Source organism: Procambarus clarkii, chromosome 6 (genome assembly GCF_040958095.1).
Source record: "Procambarus clarkii isolate CNS0578487 chromosome 6, FALCON_Pclarkii_2.0, whole genome shotgun sequence".
Taxonomy (NCBI): Eukaryota; Metazoa; Arthropoda; class Malacostraca; order Decapoda; family Cambaridae; genus Procambarus; species Procambarus clarkii.
The window spans coordinates 39,569,280-39,586,384 of record NC_091155.1 but is presented as its reverse complement, the minus strand read 5'-3'; the positions used below and the strand labels follow the sequence as shown (position 1 = coordinate 39,586,384).

The window sequence follows — 17,105 nt, the reverse complement described above, 5'->3', positions numbered from 1 at the left end:
GACCAGGTATCTTGTCACAATCCCTGGTCTCAGCAGTGTCGTGTTGCTTTGGGGCGTGTGTTGTGGCTGCGTGTCTCTTCTTCGGGGTGATACCTGTGGTGCTCCCTCCTCCCTGTTATGTGCCTTTTTCCTTTACTTCTATTTGGGTATTTAGCTTCAGGGAGTCAGTGGGACTCCCCCCAGAAAACCAGCATTGAATGTAATGAAATGCTAATTTCTGGGTGAGCCCGGAGGCTCCCTGACACCAGCCCCTCCCCCAGGGCATTGGTATGGTTCATCAACTTCAAACTGAGGTTGATGTGAGCCGGCTGACCCGGTATGCCTCCCTCCTCTCCCCCAAACAAGGGAGGGACGGTGGGGCTAACTGGCCAGCGATGGCTTCAAGTAAATTTGGGGGTTGTTCTAATTGTTGGGTAGTTCTTTTGGCAGTTTTCAGGTTATGGTCTTGTTTTCAAACCATGCAGTAGTTTGTTTTGGTTTGCCTACCTTTCTGAATGCTTTCCTGGACAAAATATTTTGTCCATTTCGGTAACTCGCAAGTATGATTATACTTTACATTTAACGGTTTCATAGGCCATTCCTCCATGCACCTCTCTGAGGGGACCATGTTCAGGCTCATGGTCTCCGGTAGACCAATAGGAATGCCATGGCTGATGGCACCTGATAGTATGATACTGATCAGTATATAATATCTTCAGGGAGCCTCTAGGGCTTCCCCAGAAATTGCCATTTCATTACATTCAGTGCTGTTTTTACTGTATAAGTGAGTGCCGCCTCAAGCAGGGATGCGATACTTTCGACAAGTACTGTACTGTATGATGGGTATAACATGCTCTCCAATGCTGTAATGTAAGGAGTACTGTATCAAAACATATACTGTCCATTTAAACGTGTTTGTTTATTTGGTTAAATTGTCTTGTGTATTGATCACTTGTGCTTCACTGAATTAGATCGTTTCTTCTCTATAGGACATATATGACAAAATAAAGGAAAGCAAGTTGAAGAAGTTTACTGCAGATATTGTATCGGTATTGGCCATGACCATGTCCGAGGAACGCGAGTGTCTTAAGTACCGTCTTCTGGGCCAGCGTGGTGACGTAGGTGACTGGGGTCACGAGTATGTCAGGTTAGTATATTAAAGTTTGATTTTATTTATCTTTACAACATAATTCAATTGTTTACAGTCCGGTTATTTAATACATTTAAGACTTTACTTTGGACTTTACCCTGCCGCTGTGACTGTCGAAAGTAGTCGACTTGTGTACAAAGGTGTTGTCTGCAATAAGTGACTTTGATTCAGGTACAGTACCTTGAAAATAGTTTCCAAAAGTTGTAATGTTAGACCTCTTCTGGCCTTCAAATCTCCTCCAATAAATGCTGCTATCTGTTGGAGAGAACTAAATATCACAAGTGATTACATCCTAAATTGGAAAGGATACTTCTCAAATTCTCTCGCTTGCATCCTAATCCCGTTTTTTTTAATTGATGTTGCTTTGTACATTGCAACATGCAAATGCATGTGATAAAAGGAATATTGTTACTAATATTTGGACCAATTCTTATACTGATTCCAATAGACTGCAAGCTTCAGTGAATCTAGTGTTGCAGTTTGTATTTTGCACTCTAAATTTACTCGCCTACGTTGTAGAACAAGTTTTTGGTAAAATGAGTGATTGGTAATTTGCTTAGAATGTAGGCTAAGTGATCACAACCTGTGGGAAAGTTGATGGGATGCAGAGTCAGTGATCACAACCTGTGGGAAAGTTGACGGGATGCAGGGTCAGTGATCATAACATGTGGGAAAGTTGACGGGATGCAGAGTCAGTGATCACAACCTGTGGGAAAGTTGACGGGATGCAGGGTCAGTGATCACAACCTGTGGGAAAGTTGACGGGATGCAGGGTCAGTGATCATAACCTGTGGGAAAGTTGACGGGATGCAGGGTCAGTGATCACAACATGTGGGAAAGTTGACGGGATGCTAGGTCAGTGATCACAACATGTGGGAAAGTTTACGTGTCTGGTTCATTTACAGCATTGCTGGTTCATTTACAGCATTGCTGGTTCATTTACAGCATTTTGTGGTTAAGGCCCCAAAATGGGGCCATAACCCAAGGCACGAGGAGCAATGCTCCTCGTGCCTCATGCTCCTCCGCAATGCAAAGAGACCCCACCTTTATTATTGGGAGCATTCTATGTCTGCTATCGACCGTCTCAATGGCAGACATTCTATGTCTGCCACCCAGAAAGGTAGGTGCCCCAAAACAAACCCCTATTCTGGTAAAACTATTGCGACCGAAGACCGAACAAGTGGACAGAACTCCCCAAATGAAAACTAGCAAACGAGCACGACGTCATCACGTTGCCGCGGCCGCTGTCTGCGCAACCTTTCCCCCCTCCCCGGGAGTGGGAAGGGGCAGCTAATCTTGCGCACCACAACTTCGGTTGCTGGGAGTGCACTCTGGATGGACCCGGTTTCCCTTCTTCCCTGTTCCCGGGCTCGGGTCTCAGGTTGTCCGCACGGTTATTAAATCTAGCCAGCCTGCGGTCTATCCCCTGGCCCACGACGTTCATAAGTTTGCTGCCTTGGCTGCCGTCTTTGGCAACATGTCGTGGGTGGACATTCGGGCCCGGGGTTTTTGGAGGTCGAACAGGGTCCTGGCCGCTCGCTACCTTTTGAATGTTCCTGGTCCTAGGTGGGCCTGCGTTGCATTGGGTCGGCGGTTGCAGCCAGTTGTCTCTACTTAGCGTTGAGGAGTGAGGACGGACCACCTCCCGGGTAAGTCCCTGTTTTTCCTTACCTTTGGGTAGTTAGCTCCGGGGAGCCGACAGGGCTCTCCCCAGAAAACCAGCATTGAATGTAATGAAATGCCATTTTCTGGGCGAGGGCGAGTCCCAGAGGCTTCCCGGTTTCCCTCCCTCCCCTCCAGTCAGCGGTGTTTTTCAGGTTTTTGACATCCAGCCTAAGAGCTGTAGGGTGGGTCGCCGGTGGTTAGGTCTAGGGCTGCCCCTTCCCCCTCCGGGGGGGGGGGGGGGTAGCGCAGACAGCGGCGCGTCAAAGTGATGACGTCATGCTCGTTTGCTAGTTTTTAGTTTTCGTTTGGGAAGTTGTGTCCACTTGTTCGGTCTTCAGTCGCAATAGTTTTACCAGAATAGGGGTTCAACCTATCCCGGTCGATGGCAGACATAGAATGCTCCCAATAATAAAAGGGGGGGGAGTCTATAGGCCATTGCTCCTCGTGCCTCTCTAGAGAGCGCCAGATTCTGGCTCGTGGTCCCCGGTAGGCAAGAACTCCATGCATTGACTGATGCCAGAAAGTTATACATATCCATTCAGCCTGGATAGATCTGGGGAGCCTCGGTAACTCGCCCAGAAAAAGGCGTTTCATTACATTCAACGCTGTTTTTTTTATATATCCTAGAAATGTAATATCAAATATAAATATTTTGTTTAGTGCCATTTTGAGCCAATATGGGAACAGGGCCAACACTGAGGTGTGATGGCAAAAAATTACACTTTGGGTTGTGAGAATTCCTTGGTAAATGCTTTTGTTCACGTGTAGTGGAACACATGTACTTTATATTTATTTTTATATATATATATATATAATATTTTTTAATATTTATATTTTGAGTATTCTTTCAATATTTATTATGAGCTGTAATAATTAACACTAAGAAAGAGTGATAAAGAAATAGGATTAGAATGTGTATGTTAATGCTAATAACATACACTGTACTTGAAATAGTATAATTGAAGTGTTACAGTTCCTTCAACGTATACACATTTCTTCTCTACAGTAGATCTTAAGTTTGGCTGCAGGTAATATTTTCCATGGATTTGTTATTGTATTAATGTATTAATATTAATATTAAGGGGAGCCGGTCGGCCGAGCGAGGGGAGCCGGTCGGCCGAGCGGACAGCACGCGGGACTTGTGATCCTGTGGTCCTGGGTTCGATCCCAGGCGCCGGCGAGAAACAATGGGCAGAGTTTCTTTCACCCTATGCCCCTGTTACCTAGCAGTAAATTAGGTACCTGGGTGTTAGTCAGCTGTCACGGGCTGCTTCCTGGGGGTGGAGGCCTGGTCTAGGACCGGGCCGCGGGGACACTAAAAAAGCCCCGAAATCATCTCAAGATAACCTCAAGATGTACAGTATTACTGTTTATTGTTGCTCTTTAGGCATCTGGCAGGTGACATTGCCCAAGAATGGGAAACCCTCGGAGAAGATGATGATGCTCGACGGGCTGAACTAATTAGCGAAGCCCACGTTATTGTCCCTTACCACATGCAACATAATGCTGAGGCAGAAGCTTGTGATCTTCTTATGGAAATGGAACAGTTAGATCTTCTCACTTCTCAGGATTATGTAGATAAGGTGAGAACTATGTAGATGTATGTCGGATATTTTGTCCAGTCCACATTGAAAAGTTAAATGTAGGAATGTATTACATGAACTTAGGTAGTTACTTTATCTTTAATCCAACGTTGATTGGTTTGACTTAATTTAGCTAGTAAGATTATCCCTTGCACTGCCACCAATGAAACATTTTGTTGACAAATATTTAGTAATACTGCCACGAACAACTGGTAGCATTTTTATGGCCTATGCCATAATTTTTCATCCATGTGTTGTACTCTTGTGCCATGATAGTCACTGCTGTTATTTCCTCTGAAAATTAGAACAGCCACTAAAATATGGTTCGTGTTCCAGAACCCTAAATCTACCTGACCAAAATTTTTGGGAGATAATTGTGTTTATAGTCTGCCAGAGGTAGGAAATTTCAAATATGGTTAAAGTAAATTTATTATTTTCTGTGAAGAGCCCCTCCGGCTCCCCGGAGTTATCCCGGGCTGATGTGTGTATATATTAGACCGTGGCAACAGTCACTCGATGAGTTCTTAGCCTACCGGGAAGCACGAGCCAGAACCCGGCCCCCCCTCAGAGAGGCACGAGGAGCATTGACTTACAGACACACCCATGTAGTTGGAAGCAGTTTATATCTGCCATCTACCAGGTCAGGCACCCAGAAAGGTAGGAATCCCAAAACAAACTACAGCTGGTTAAACATTGCAAACCGAAAGCCGAATGAGCAAGCAGAACTCTCCAATCGGAAAACAAGCAAACAAGCATGGTGTCACCTCAGCCGCCACGTCGCTGTCTGCACAACTTTCCTGGGAGGGGAAAGGGGGGGGGGGGTCCCAGACCTCCCATGCCAGCTACCCAACCCCAGTCTGAGGCTGTTGTGTTGGGTGGCGGTCGATCGACTCTGGCTTCAATCTTCAAGCAGTGCTGTGCTGTGCCTTGTGGTGTTGTGCTGCAGTGTGGTGGTGTGCAAGCCAGGTGCCTCCATAAGTACTGGGGCTGTATGTGCCTAGGGTTCCCTTCCCTAGGTGCCCTGTAAGTACTGCCCTGGCAGTTTGGGGTTACCTTCCACAAACTGTATGGGACTACCTCCGGAGGGTTCTTTTGTTGCTCGGTGATTGCCTGTCCTTGGGGTCAGCTGTGGTCTTTTCCTATCCCTGTTTGGCCTTGGGTAGGAGATAGTATCGTTGCTGACAGGGGCGCAAGGTACTGTGCAGATGTCTTATAGTATGCATAGTGGCTGGTTCTGTTCCTCCTGGAGATGTGCTTTTTCAGGGTGTTTCTTTTGTATTGCCTGGTGGGAGGGGGGGGGGGTCTGCCTGATGTAGCTGTTGGACCACTTGTATGATTTTGGTGGCCCTCTGCTAGGTCCCTGTGATTGCATACGTCACAGGGGTTCAGCATTTTGATTGTTAGGTAGTTCTGGGATAACCAGTTAGCAGTACCTTGCCTGGGCTTCCATTAGCAGTCAGCCTAAGAGTCCTGGACACCCCCATTGGGGCTCATTGGTCAAATGGATGCGTCCTTTGAGTCCGAGTGGGAGTTTGAAGGTTGCTCTGTCCCATTGTTTCAGGGCGACACTCACTGTCCTTGCCTTCGTCATGCTGCCTATTGGGTTAATGACTCCTTTGATCCGGAGTCATGCGAGTGGTGCTCCTGGCTTGTAATCGAATTCACCCAGTCCACTGATAGGGCAGGGCAAGCCTCTTTCCCTGTGCTCTCTCAGGTCATCATGGAGTGGGTATGCTTGGACATGGTCGAAACAACGGCGTCCCTCAGGTGGATTTCCCTCCTGTTTCTAGTTCCGAAACGGGACTGTGCGGACCTGAGGTTCATTCTGGACTTGTCTCGTCTGAAACCCTGGGGTTTTTTGCCCCTCCTTACGGATGACCACTCTGTCCCAGGTCTGGCTGCTTTTGGAGCTGGGTACTTGGATGTTGTTCCTGGACCTCCGGGATGTGTATTGGCATCTCCTGATTCATCTGTGGTTCAGGAATTGGCTAGGTTGTGTTGTGAGGCGGCAAGCTTACCGCTTTCATTGCCTTCCATTCGGCTTGAATCTAGCACTTCACTTTTTTACACACCTTCACAGGTCATGGTGATCCGTTTGCAATTATTAGGGGTTCGGGTTATGGCTTACCTCGATGACTGGCTGGTCTGGGTTTCCAACTGGTCCATGTGTCTGCTCGCCGGGTTCGGGTTCTTAGTGAACTGTAGGAAGTCCCATTTGATTCCCTCTTACCAGGAGACTTACCAGGGGAGAGTAGTCCTGTTGGCCCCTTGGTGGCCAGCCCAGCCTTGGTTTTAGGCACTGCTTGTTCGGCGTCCGAACCCGAGAGTCTTCCTGCGGCTTTGTCTCATTCAGCAGATCGGTTCGGTATGTGGCTGGTTCGATCTTCGATCTTTGCGTCTGGTCTTTTTTACACGGGTTTATCACTACTTCTATGGTGATATAGTGGCTTCGTTGATGGTGTCCTACCTGCGAGTCGCTTGGCGGCAGGATGAAGTTTCCTGACAGTTCTTTCGGCATTACAGGCATACCTCAGAATACGAGTTTAATCCGTTCCTGGAGACGCCTCGCCTTCCGAAAACTCGCATTCCGAAGTTAATTTTCCCATAAGAAATAAAGGGAATTGAATTAATCCGTTCCTGACTACCCCAAAAACCCCACATCAAACTAAATTTTTATACCTAATTTACCTAATTCATCTAAATAAACCTACAAAACTGTGTTCCAGTTATTACTTACCTTGCTGTCGAGTGCTGTAGGCGTATGGAAGATGGTGAGGAGGGGGGAGGAGGAGAGGAGTTACTGTTTGGAAGGGGAGTCCCCTTCCATAATCACATCACATAACCCCATGCCTTGTAACACTATGGATACCACTTCTCTTTCTAAATTTTTCAAACCAGCCCCTGCTTGCCTTAAATTCTTTCTTATCTGCATCACTCGTTGCAGGGGTATTCTTTAGAAGGTCTTCGTGCAACACCCTGGCTTTCTCACAAATAATGGCCTCCGAAACACTATCACCCCTCAACTCCTTGTCGTGTATTCAAATTAATAACAACTTTTCCACTTCTTCAAGTATTTGTGGTCTTTGTGCCGTTAATGTTCTTACTCCTTTTGCCAGTTTAGCACCCATAATCTTATTTTTCTTCTTAAGTATAGTGCATATTGTTGACGTGGCTTTGTTGTACTGCCTACAAAGTTCAACAACACGTGTACCGTTCTCATGCTTCCGAATGATCTCTTGTTTCTCCTCTATTGTCATCCTCACATGAGCTTTCTGGCCTTTATCCTTACCACTGGCTTTCTTGGGACCCATGGTGAGATATATAATAACAAATTGTATAGACAAATCACCAAAAATCCAACAAAACACTGAAAATCCGTGAGAAGAATTGATGTGGGGGTAGTCACTGAGCGCGAGACAATGGTAAACTGAGGGGCGGCGGGGCGGAGGGGCGACGATCGCCGAACCACCACGCGCTAGGTCGGCCTGTACGCGTATCAACAAACTCGCGTCCCGAAGTAACCCTCGCCTTCTGAGACAAATTTTTGGAGTAAATACTGCTCGCCTTCCGAAAACCTTGCATACAGGGACAATCGCATTCCGAGGTACCACTGTACTTGACTCTTTGTAGGTTGTCTTCGATTTCTGATCGGGTTGTTTTGGCCTTTCTCCCTTGGTTGTTTCAGGACCGTCATCTTATGCCGAGTACTGTCGCCTCGTATTATGTGATGCTGGTGGAGCTGCTTCAGCTTGCATTCAGCGTGGATGTTACTTCTGCTCCGTTCCGCAAGCTTTCTAGGGCATTATTTCACCTCCGGCCTGCTTATGCACTGCCTGAGCCGTCCTGGTCATTGGACCAGGTGCTCTCTTTTCTCTCTTCTCGGTTTGTCGTGGCCTCTTCAGTTCAGGACTGTTTTTCTAAGGCTCTTTTTTTTTTTTTTTTTTTTTCCTTGTTGGCATTGGCCTCTTGGGGTCAGGTCAGGGAGCTTCATGCTCTCCTCCAGCGTAGGGATTTCTGCTCTTTTGGTCCAGGTGGTAGTTTTGTTCGTTTGCAGCCGTATCCTTCTCTTCTGGCTATGAATGAGACTGCTGCTTTCCGATGGTGTCCTTGGGTTTTTTGATACTTGGTTCAGCTGGGGGTGTACCATGTTTTGTTTCCAGTTGTGGCTCTTTGCCGTTACTTTCGTGCCACAGGCTGCGTGGCAGGTTGACGCGCTTTGGGTTGACCCGGTTTCCCTTTTTTCCTTTTTCCTTGTTCTATGGAGCGGATCTCCAAGGTCATTCTAAGGATTATTCGGTCCAGTCAGCCTGCGGTCTATCTTTGTGCCCACGATGTTTGTAAGTTCACGGCTTTAGCTTCTGTTTTTGATAATATGTCTTGGGCTGACATTCGGGCACACTGACTTTTGGAGGTCAAACACGGTCCTGGCTGCACGGTACCTCATTAATGTTCCTGGCCCTTCTCGGGCGTGTGTAGCCTTTTTGACGGTGGTCAAATCCTGCAACTTGGTGGTCGCAGGTTGCAGCTTGTTGTCTTGACTTAAGAGTTGTGGAGCGAGTGGCAGCCGCCTCCTAGGTAAGTCCTTCTTTTTCCTTAATTTTTGGTTAGGTAGCTCTGGGGAGTCAGAGGGGCTCGCCACAAAAAACCAGTGTTGAATGTAATGAAACGCTATTTTCTGGGTGAGACCTGGAGGCTCCCCGGAAACCCTCTCTCCCTCCCTTCCTCGGGTTGGCGGCTAAGGGCTTTTGATATTCAGCCACTGAACTGGGGTTGGGTACCCAGTTCGGGATGTCTGGGACCGCCCAATCCCCCTCCCGGGGAGGGGGGAGTTGCGTAGGCAGCGGCGCGCTTGTTTTCCGATTGGGGAATTCTGCTTGCTAGTTCTGCTTTTGGATTGCAATGTTTAACCAGCTGTAGTTTTTTTTAGGATTCCTTCCTTTCCGGGTACATGGCAGACATAGACTGCTTCCAACAATAGTACGTGGAAGGAGTCTGTCCTCTGCTTCATCTATCGGCACGTTGGTGAACAATCGGGATGATGATGGACAGTGTGTATTGCAATCCGGCTTGTACCCCTCTGGACATAGCAGAGGTCATACTGAGGAAATTACTCGAAGCTTGCACTAAAGAGAGACCCTTCCTGAGCCCCGAGGGGCACATGTAATAACAAGTGGATGGGGGTTGCCGTGGGTTCTCCCCTAGGTGTCCTATTCGTGAATTTTTACATGGGTATCGAGTGAAGGGTCCTAGTTGACATGGACTTAAAACTTTCCATATACTGCAGGTATGTTCACAACATATTTATGCAGGTACCTGATGTCAGGCATTTGCAGCAGTTGAAGGAGGTATTTGAGCAAGAGTTTGGTATTAAGTTTCACTTAAGAGATGGAGAGTAATGGGAAGCTACCCTTTCTAGATGGCAGAATGGAAAAAGATAGAATTAGAGAAAGAAGAAAAGGCAAGAGACAAGAAAGGAGAGAAAGGGAAGAAAAAGATAGGTAACACGAATTTGAAGTGCTAAGATTAGGTGGTGGAAGAGAATCCAGTGGTTTTGATCCAGTGCAGAATATAAAAGTGGTGTCTAATTTCAATGAAAAAGTGGTGTTCAGGTTCTTTACTACCTCTGAGAAAAGTAGCTGCCTCATTGGACTATTATGATTCAACCCGTGCTGACTGGGAAAGCCCAAACAGCGTAATCCACACTGTCAGTAAGTGACTGGAATGACTGTGACGCTGTGACGAAGGCGGTGGTGATGACTTACCAGTTGGTGTCTGTGGCATATCGGCAGAAGTTTAGTAACCTTAAGAAAACAGCAGAGCACACTTTTAAGGAGTTCACTTGCATTAAAGAATGGTTATTTTTTGAATAGTGCGCGTCTCGGAAGGTTGAGACTAAGGAGCAGCTGGAACACCTTATCCTATTGGTGGTGGAAAGTCAGGTGTAAAGTGAACATGTTGACCACCATTCACACTGGTACAATGGTGGACAGTGGCAAGGTGAACAAAACAACCAGACAAAGAATTTATAAGTCAGAATGTGTTATGGACTATATCATCAACATGTATTTGGTGGATAAATGTGATATGATAGTGGGGGCAGTAGTGTGTGTACGGAAAACAGTGAAGTGGACCAAGATGATGTTTTTCCACTTTGTAGTAACCATGCTCAATAGTTATAATACTCAACAGTTAACCTTGTGAAAACCGGTGGTAAACAAAATTTCAGTGTGTTCAGTTTTACTGTTGTGACACAATTACTAGAAAAGTTTTGCAAAGTAATTCCTGGCATACAAAGACCCATTGTGAAGCCAGTATTGCACCACGCTTTTGTACCCAGGCTCGCTTTCTAAGGGAGGTGTTTGAGATGCGCACAAAATATGGCAATTTACCACCAACTGGAAAGTGTGCCAGCATGAGTGCATTGTGTGTAAGACCACATACAAGACGCCACAGAAACGTAAATTGGTCCTAACATGTGGCCAGCGTGTGCCATCCCTTTGTGCTGTGTCAAGTGTTTCAACAAGTATCACAGTCTCGGGGACTTTGAAATGTCCAATAATGGTGCAAAAACATGTACATATTGTGTGAGTGAGTATATATACTGTTTTGAAAACAATTCATAATACATTTTATATGTCCTTAAAAATAAAACATTTTTATGCACATACTGTACTGTACTTGTGACACTAGTATGTGAGTGTATTGAATTTATGACAGTTGTATCATAATGGAACATGAAGTGACAATACATTGAACAATATCAGTGGGAGAAAAATGGTTCTAAAATATGCCCTAGAGACTGTAAATAATGCCACGAAGATAAATTCGTGGCAACTCGCACTGCTCCCCATCTGTGAGGGAAGCCAGGTGTTGGCTCTGGTTCCCAGCGAGCCAAACTGAACAGTCACATCTGATGTGACACATTTGCATAGAACAATCTCTGAGATGGGGTTGCTGGGGCTCGTTCCAAAAAAATGTTTCATTACATTCAACATTTTAATTTGTAAATGGTTTTCTTTAAAATCAATTTTGTTTTCAGGATGCATATCATCGTGTTTGCCTGTATTTGACAAGTTGTGTGCCATATGTACCAGACCCAGAGAACACCAACCTGCTCCAGACAAGTTTGCAACTTTACCGTAAATTTGGTCAGTATCCGCAAGCTATGAGGCTTGCTCTGCAGCTCCATGATCTGGATCTCATCAAGCAGCTCTTTGATGAATGCCCAGATAAGTTGGTAAGATTTGAAAGATGTTTAATTATTAAACTTATCCTTAAGAACACTGTATTGTATTTTCTTTAACACTCTGCCTCGCCTGGCGCGAGCCCAGGCCCACCCCAAGGTCGGCCAGGCGTTTCCTGGTCGACCTTGTTTGTGCTATATCATTCATTTTGGTATCAAATTGTTCGCAATCTAAAGGAGTTCATTTTAAAACTAGTCCCATAACGATCGGAAAACAAATGGATTTTTTAAGAATATTTTAATTTTGGACGCAACATACGTCCCTGCCCAACATCCATAGTTATTTATGAACGCAGTATGTGTCCCCGTCCACTGTAAGTGTTAACTAGACTTTATGAAACCCCCAACTGCAGCTGATTATATTGACATGCTGCTAAAATGAAAATATTTGGAAAAATCTTTCCTCGCCTCAAAAGTAAAAAAGGTGGTTTAAAAATGTTTATTTTTCCATTTGATTACAGTTGTAAAAAAAAAAAATGATCCTTTCAGCTATTCGATTAAAATTGTTGAAATTGAAATAAATGTAGGCTTGTTGAACGACGGTGAGGCAGCGCGCATGTGAATGTGTAAGAGACTTAGTCTCAAAGACAGAATGTGTAAGAGACTTAGTCTCAAAGAGAGAATGTGTAAGAGACTTAGTCTCAAAGACAGAATGTGTAAGAGACTTAGTCTCAAAGAGAGAATGTGTAAGAGACTTAGTCTCAAAGACAGAATGTGTAAGAGACTTAGTCTCAAAGAGAGAATGTGTAAGAGACTTAGTCTCAAAGACAGAATGTGTAAGAAGTTCTGCAAGTACTTTGTAATTTTGTATATGTATTCTTATTTTTGTGGCACCTGTTAGGGTGAGCCAGTTAAGACTGGAGGAGAGCTGACACTCACGTCAGTGTGGCTGAGCTAAGTCCCTCACCCAGTTAAGACTGGAGGAGAGCTGACACTCACGTCAGTGTGGCTGAACTAAGTCCCTCACGAGTGTTGGTCACATGGCTGACCACGTGTATGTGATTTTGTCTAACTTGTCTGCATGCAAATTTGTCTCGATCATCCTGTTATTAAGGTCCAGTAATTGTCCTTTGAGTAAGACTGCAATGGTATTAGGCAGCCAGGATTTGTGAAGCCTGTTATATATGAAACCTTTATGACATTTTTCTTTCTTCAAATTTGTTCAATGTTTTTTAAATTTGTCTTATAGCAAAAGGTTCGTTCGGTGTTAGGCAGGTAGGCTGCTCCATGTTTCTTAAGCTGCGAAGGGGTCCTGAGGAGATTTGCATCCCTGTGCACAAAAAAAAAAATTCTAAAAAATTATTTCGTCTTCTAAAAATGTTAATTTGTGTTCCCTGAGCACAGGAAAAAAAATTGTAGGTGACATATTTTGGGCGCAATAGGGCGAGGAAGTCTGGCAAAATGTGGGGGTTGACAGAGCAGTCGTCAGTGACGGTCAGCGTCACCCAAGCTGACAGGTGGGAGTTGCCACAATGATGATATTACCTAATTATTTCAGTGTCTCCGATTGATTTTTTCTTAGTTTTTTTTGCAGTAATATTATTCAATAGTGTGTAGTGTGATAGATTTATATAATAAAACGGGTGAATCATCGCTATACTCAAAAGTATGGTGTGCATATTAGTGATTCAATTATTATGTTCATAAAACAATAAACAAATAGTTTTACTGTTATTACACTCTATACACAGGTTATTTACAAGTCTCTGCATGTTTTGTTCACCACAACGAGCCACTAAGTTGGTATTATGAGTCAAAAAGCAACGAGGAGTGACCGCCACACACCAGCCAGCCACTCGTTACCACTCCCTCAACAATGCCTCACTTGCCCACTTTCTCCTCCCACCATCCTGTTTTTTATTTTATTCACTATATACAGACGTTATATATAAATATCACATGTTTTGTTCAACACAACTGTACAACTAAGCTGATATAGTTAGTTCAGGCACTAAGAAACGTTGCTACACAAAGCTGGCGGCTGCCTCCCTCACTCATTCAAGGTCAGGCGCACTAAAATTTCTCCTCCAACAATACCGTTTTTGGTGTTATTACACTATATACAGACGTTATATATAAGTATCTACATGTTTTGTTCACCACAAATGTACAACTAAGCTGATATAGTTAGTTCAGGCACTAAGAGACGTCGCTACTCAGAGCTGGCGGCTTCCTCCCTCACTCATTCAAGGTCAAGCGCACTAAAATTTCTCTCCCAACAATACTGTTTGCAGTGTTATTACACTAATACACACATTATATATAAGTATCTACATTTGTGTTCACCATAGAGAACCACTGAGCTGGTATAGTGAATGCAGACAATAACAGGTGGCCACACAGTCAGTAAACGACGCTACCTCCCTCACTCCCTTAGCATCACTCCTCCCTCAGCGCTAATTATCACAACAATCCTGCTATTATCACAATCCTGGTCATTTTTATCACAGTCAGGGGTCATCTGTAATACTGTCATCGCTAAATAATAGCAGTTACCTATTTATTTTGGTATTTTTAGGCGATGTTGTGGTCACAAGCTGAACAGCAATGCTGTTAGCTTATGCTGCGTGCACCAGCCTTGGTTGCTCCAACAGTACTGTGGCTCTCACACCAGAGAATATTGCCAACGAATTTTTTTAAACATGGCATCTGTTTACAAGACCCCTGAGGAAGCTAATATGAACCCCGTGTAGCCGCAGGCCATTTGAATCGTGCCTGGCACCCTATGGTGTGTATATACACCATTCGCACAGTGGGACATGTTACTTATGGTGTATATATATATGCCATGCCCAGTTTAAGGGTTACATAAAAAAAAAAAAAAAAAATTTTGAAGAACAGATCAAATGTCAAAAAGGTTCGTTTGGTGGTCGCAAGGTAGGCTGCTCTATGTTTCTTAAATAAATAAATAAAAAAGTTGAAAAAATTAGAAAGAAAAGACAAATGCCATAAAGGTTTGTCCAGTGTTTGTCGGGTAGGCTGCTCCATTACAGCAATCTTTCTTTGTTTCAAATGTGTTCCATTTGTTTTGTATTTTTCATTTTTGTCTCGATAATGGAGCAGCCTACCCAACAAACACTGAACGAACCTTTAAGGCATTTGTCCGTTTTTCAAATTTTTTCAACCGTCTTTTATTTTTATTGTCTCTTTTTATTTAAGAAACATGGAGTAGCTCACCTGGCGACCACCGAACGAACCTTTTTGATATTCATTCATTGTTTTTCAAAAAAATTCATTTCTTTTGTTCTACAAAAAAGTCATTGCTTTGCAACATCTCAGCAGTCACCCCTTTATATCCCAGCATCATTAGCATCTTTAAACAAAAACAACATAATTTATTTGCATCGTCAGAGGCGTCCGAGAATGTGCAAGAAGCAGCGCGACCCCACCATGTGGTGTCGTCGTTATTGAAACGAGCGGTCGCCACACGAGACGAATTGTCGGCGATCGGGCCGTTCGTTACCCAAAATGTTTGCCATTTGAGGCGATCATTATTCGCGGTACCACTGTAATTGTTTGCAAGGAATTTATTTTCGGCGCACAGTAGGAATGTCATATTTTGAGGCCGCGCAGCACAGTGGTTAAATGGATGGGTGTTTAATTCCCAGTAAGATAATTTTTGTGTAAATAAGTATAAAAGTGGTAAGAGGTAGGAGTGCTTTGTTACATGTCATAAATAAGAGTACTGGCCATGTGTAGACAAGTAGTTTTAGACTACAGTTGTTGATGTTCATCTTGGTTCACATTGTCATTGTGTTGCTTACATTTGCAAGAAGTAGGTTATTGGTGTTAAAGTAATATACAGTACTTATTTTTATTTTTTCTCCCAAGGTAAGGATGCAAGTAGCATTCATGCTGGGAAGGCAGCAAGTGTTCTTGGAACTTCCTGAAGAGATGGATGATTATGAAGACTTCACAGAAATTCTTTCAAACTCTCATCTTAATACCCACTTTCTGTCTCTCGGTCGTGAGGTTAGTATATATTCTTTTTGAATTAAAATTTGTGTACGTGCCACCCTTCCAAATCCAAATCTCCCTATAATGGATCCTTCTAAATAATGCATCAGATACACCCACTGAATTTTATTCAAATTCAGATTTATGAAAAAAAATAAACAATCCAAATTCCAGAGGGAGAGGGGAGACTGAAATCAGGATCTTCACGTAAAGGAATTTCCATCGGCGCGTATTATTTTTTATGTCGTTTTTATTAATCTTATTTTTTATTTAAAAAATTATTCTAATGAATGCATTTATATTTTGTAAATGTTTCTAAGTATACTGCTGGTGAAAGAAAGAAATGGTGTCCTGTCTTCCCAGTACTCGTCATATGACACTTTGAAACTACTGACGGTTTTGGTATCCACCCCTTCTCACTTAACTTGCTCCAACCGTCCACACTGTACAAAAGAAAACTGTTTAACACTATCACGCGTGAGCGCCACAGACTTTGACGTCATGGGGCGGATGGTGCGGGCAAGCATACGGCGACGCCTAAATGTGTATACTCGTTTAAATTTTCTCACCTTAAGTCTCGTGCTATGTCGTTCGTTTTGGTATCATTGTGTTCGCAATTAAATTCCCTGCAGGTGTATATGCATATAATGTCCAAAAGCCTGGTGAGACTCCCCACAGCAAAGCCTAAAGTTGCCCGTGAATGTGCACCAATTTGCACACTACAACCTAATGTGTATACTCATTCGGTTTGATAACATCAATTTTCGTGTTACATCGCTCGTTTTTGTATCAAATTGTTTGCAATCTAAAGGCGCGCATTTTAAAACTAGTCCCATACTAATAGCACAATAAATAGAATTTTAACATATTTTAAAATTTTAAATTTAGACCCAAAAACGTATTTATAATCTTTCAAGTGTTCTGATTTCAAGTTTCGTGTTACATCTTTCATTTTGGTATCAAATTGTGCACATTTTATGGGCGCTTATTTTGAAACTATCCCATGGTCGATCGGAAAAAAATTAATTTTATACAAATATTTTTGGAGTGGACGCGTGTCCTGTCCTTGGCTAGGACTCGGGAGAAAAAAAGTGGACGTGATCGAGCGATAGTGTTAATATTTTGATCGCTCGTGATCAAAGCGAGCGATAGTGTTAATATTTTTTCAGCGCCTTTGTTTCATTAGCTTGAATCTGTTATCGCTTGTTCTTGAAGGTGTAGATTTCAAGAATTCCTTTATGTCAATTTGTTGATTTCTGTTACTATTTTGTTCATATACATTTAATACATATGTACAGTATTACTTTTATGTACATAATGTATAATTATGAAAAAATAATGTACCTATACAAATGTATATGTACATAAAATGTACATATACATTTAGTAATCATTTTGCAGCTTTTTCTTCCATCTTTTAACTTTGGCATATTTAACTCCTCTAGCCCTCTCCTCATTGCTCTGGTTTTTTAGTTCTGGAAGCCATTTAATAGTATACCTTTGCACCTTTTCCAGTTTATTGATGTGC

At 43.5% G+C, this 17,105-nt stretch overlaps 1 protein-coding gene across 1 annotated transcript in view; it reads left to right on the top strand.

Moving 5' to 3' along the window:
• The window catches only part of Rpn1 (regulatory particle non-ATPase 1), a 674,509-nt gene that overhangs the window by 7,197 nt on the left and 650,207 nt on the right, over positions 1-17,105 (top strand). Inside the window, exons 3-6 of the mRNA XM_069308605.1 lie at positions 969-1,126; positions 4,182-4,377; positions 11,417-11,614; positions 15,452-15,592. Of these exons, the coding sequence (XP_069164706.1) occupies positions 969-1,126; positions 4,182-4,377; positions 11,417-11,614; positions 15,452-15,592 (693 nt within the window). The remainder of the gene's footprint in view (positions 1-968; positions 1,127-4,181; positions 4,378-11,416; positions 11,615-15,451; positions 15,593-17,105) is intronic.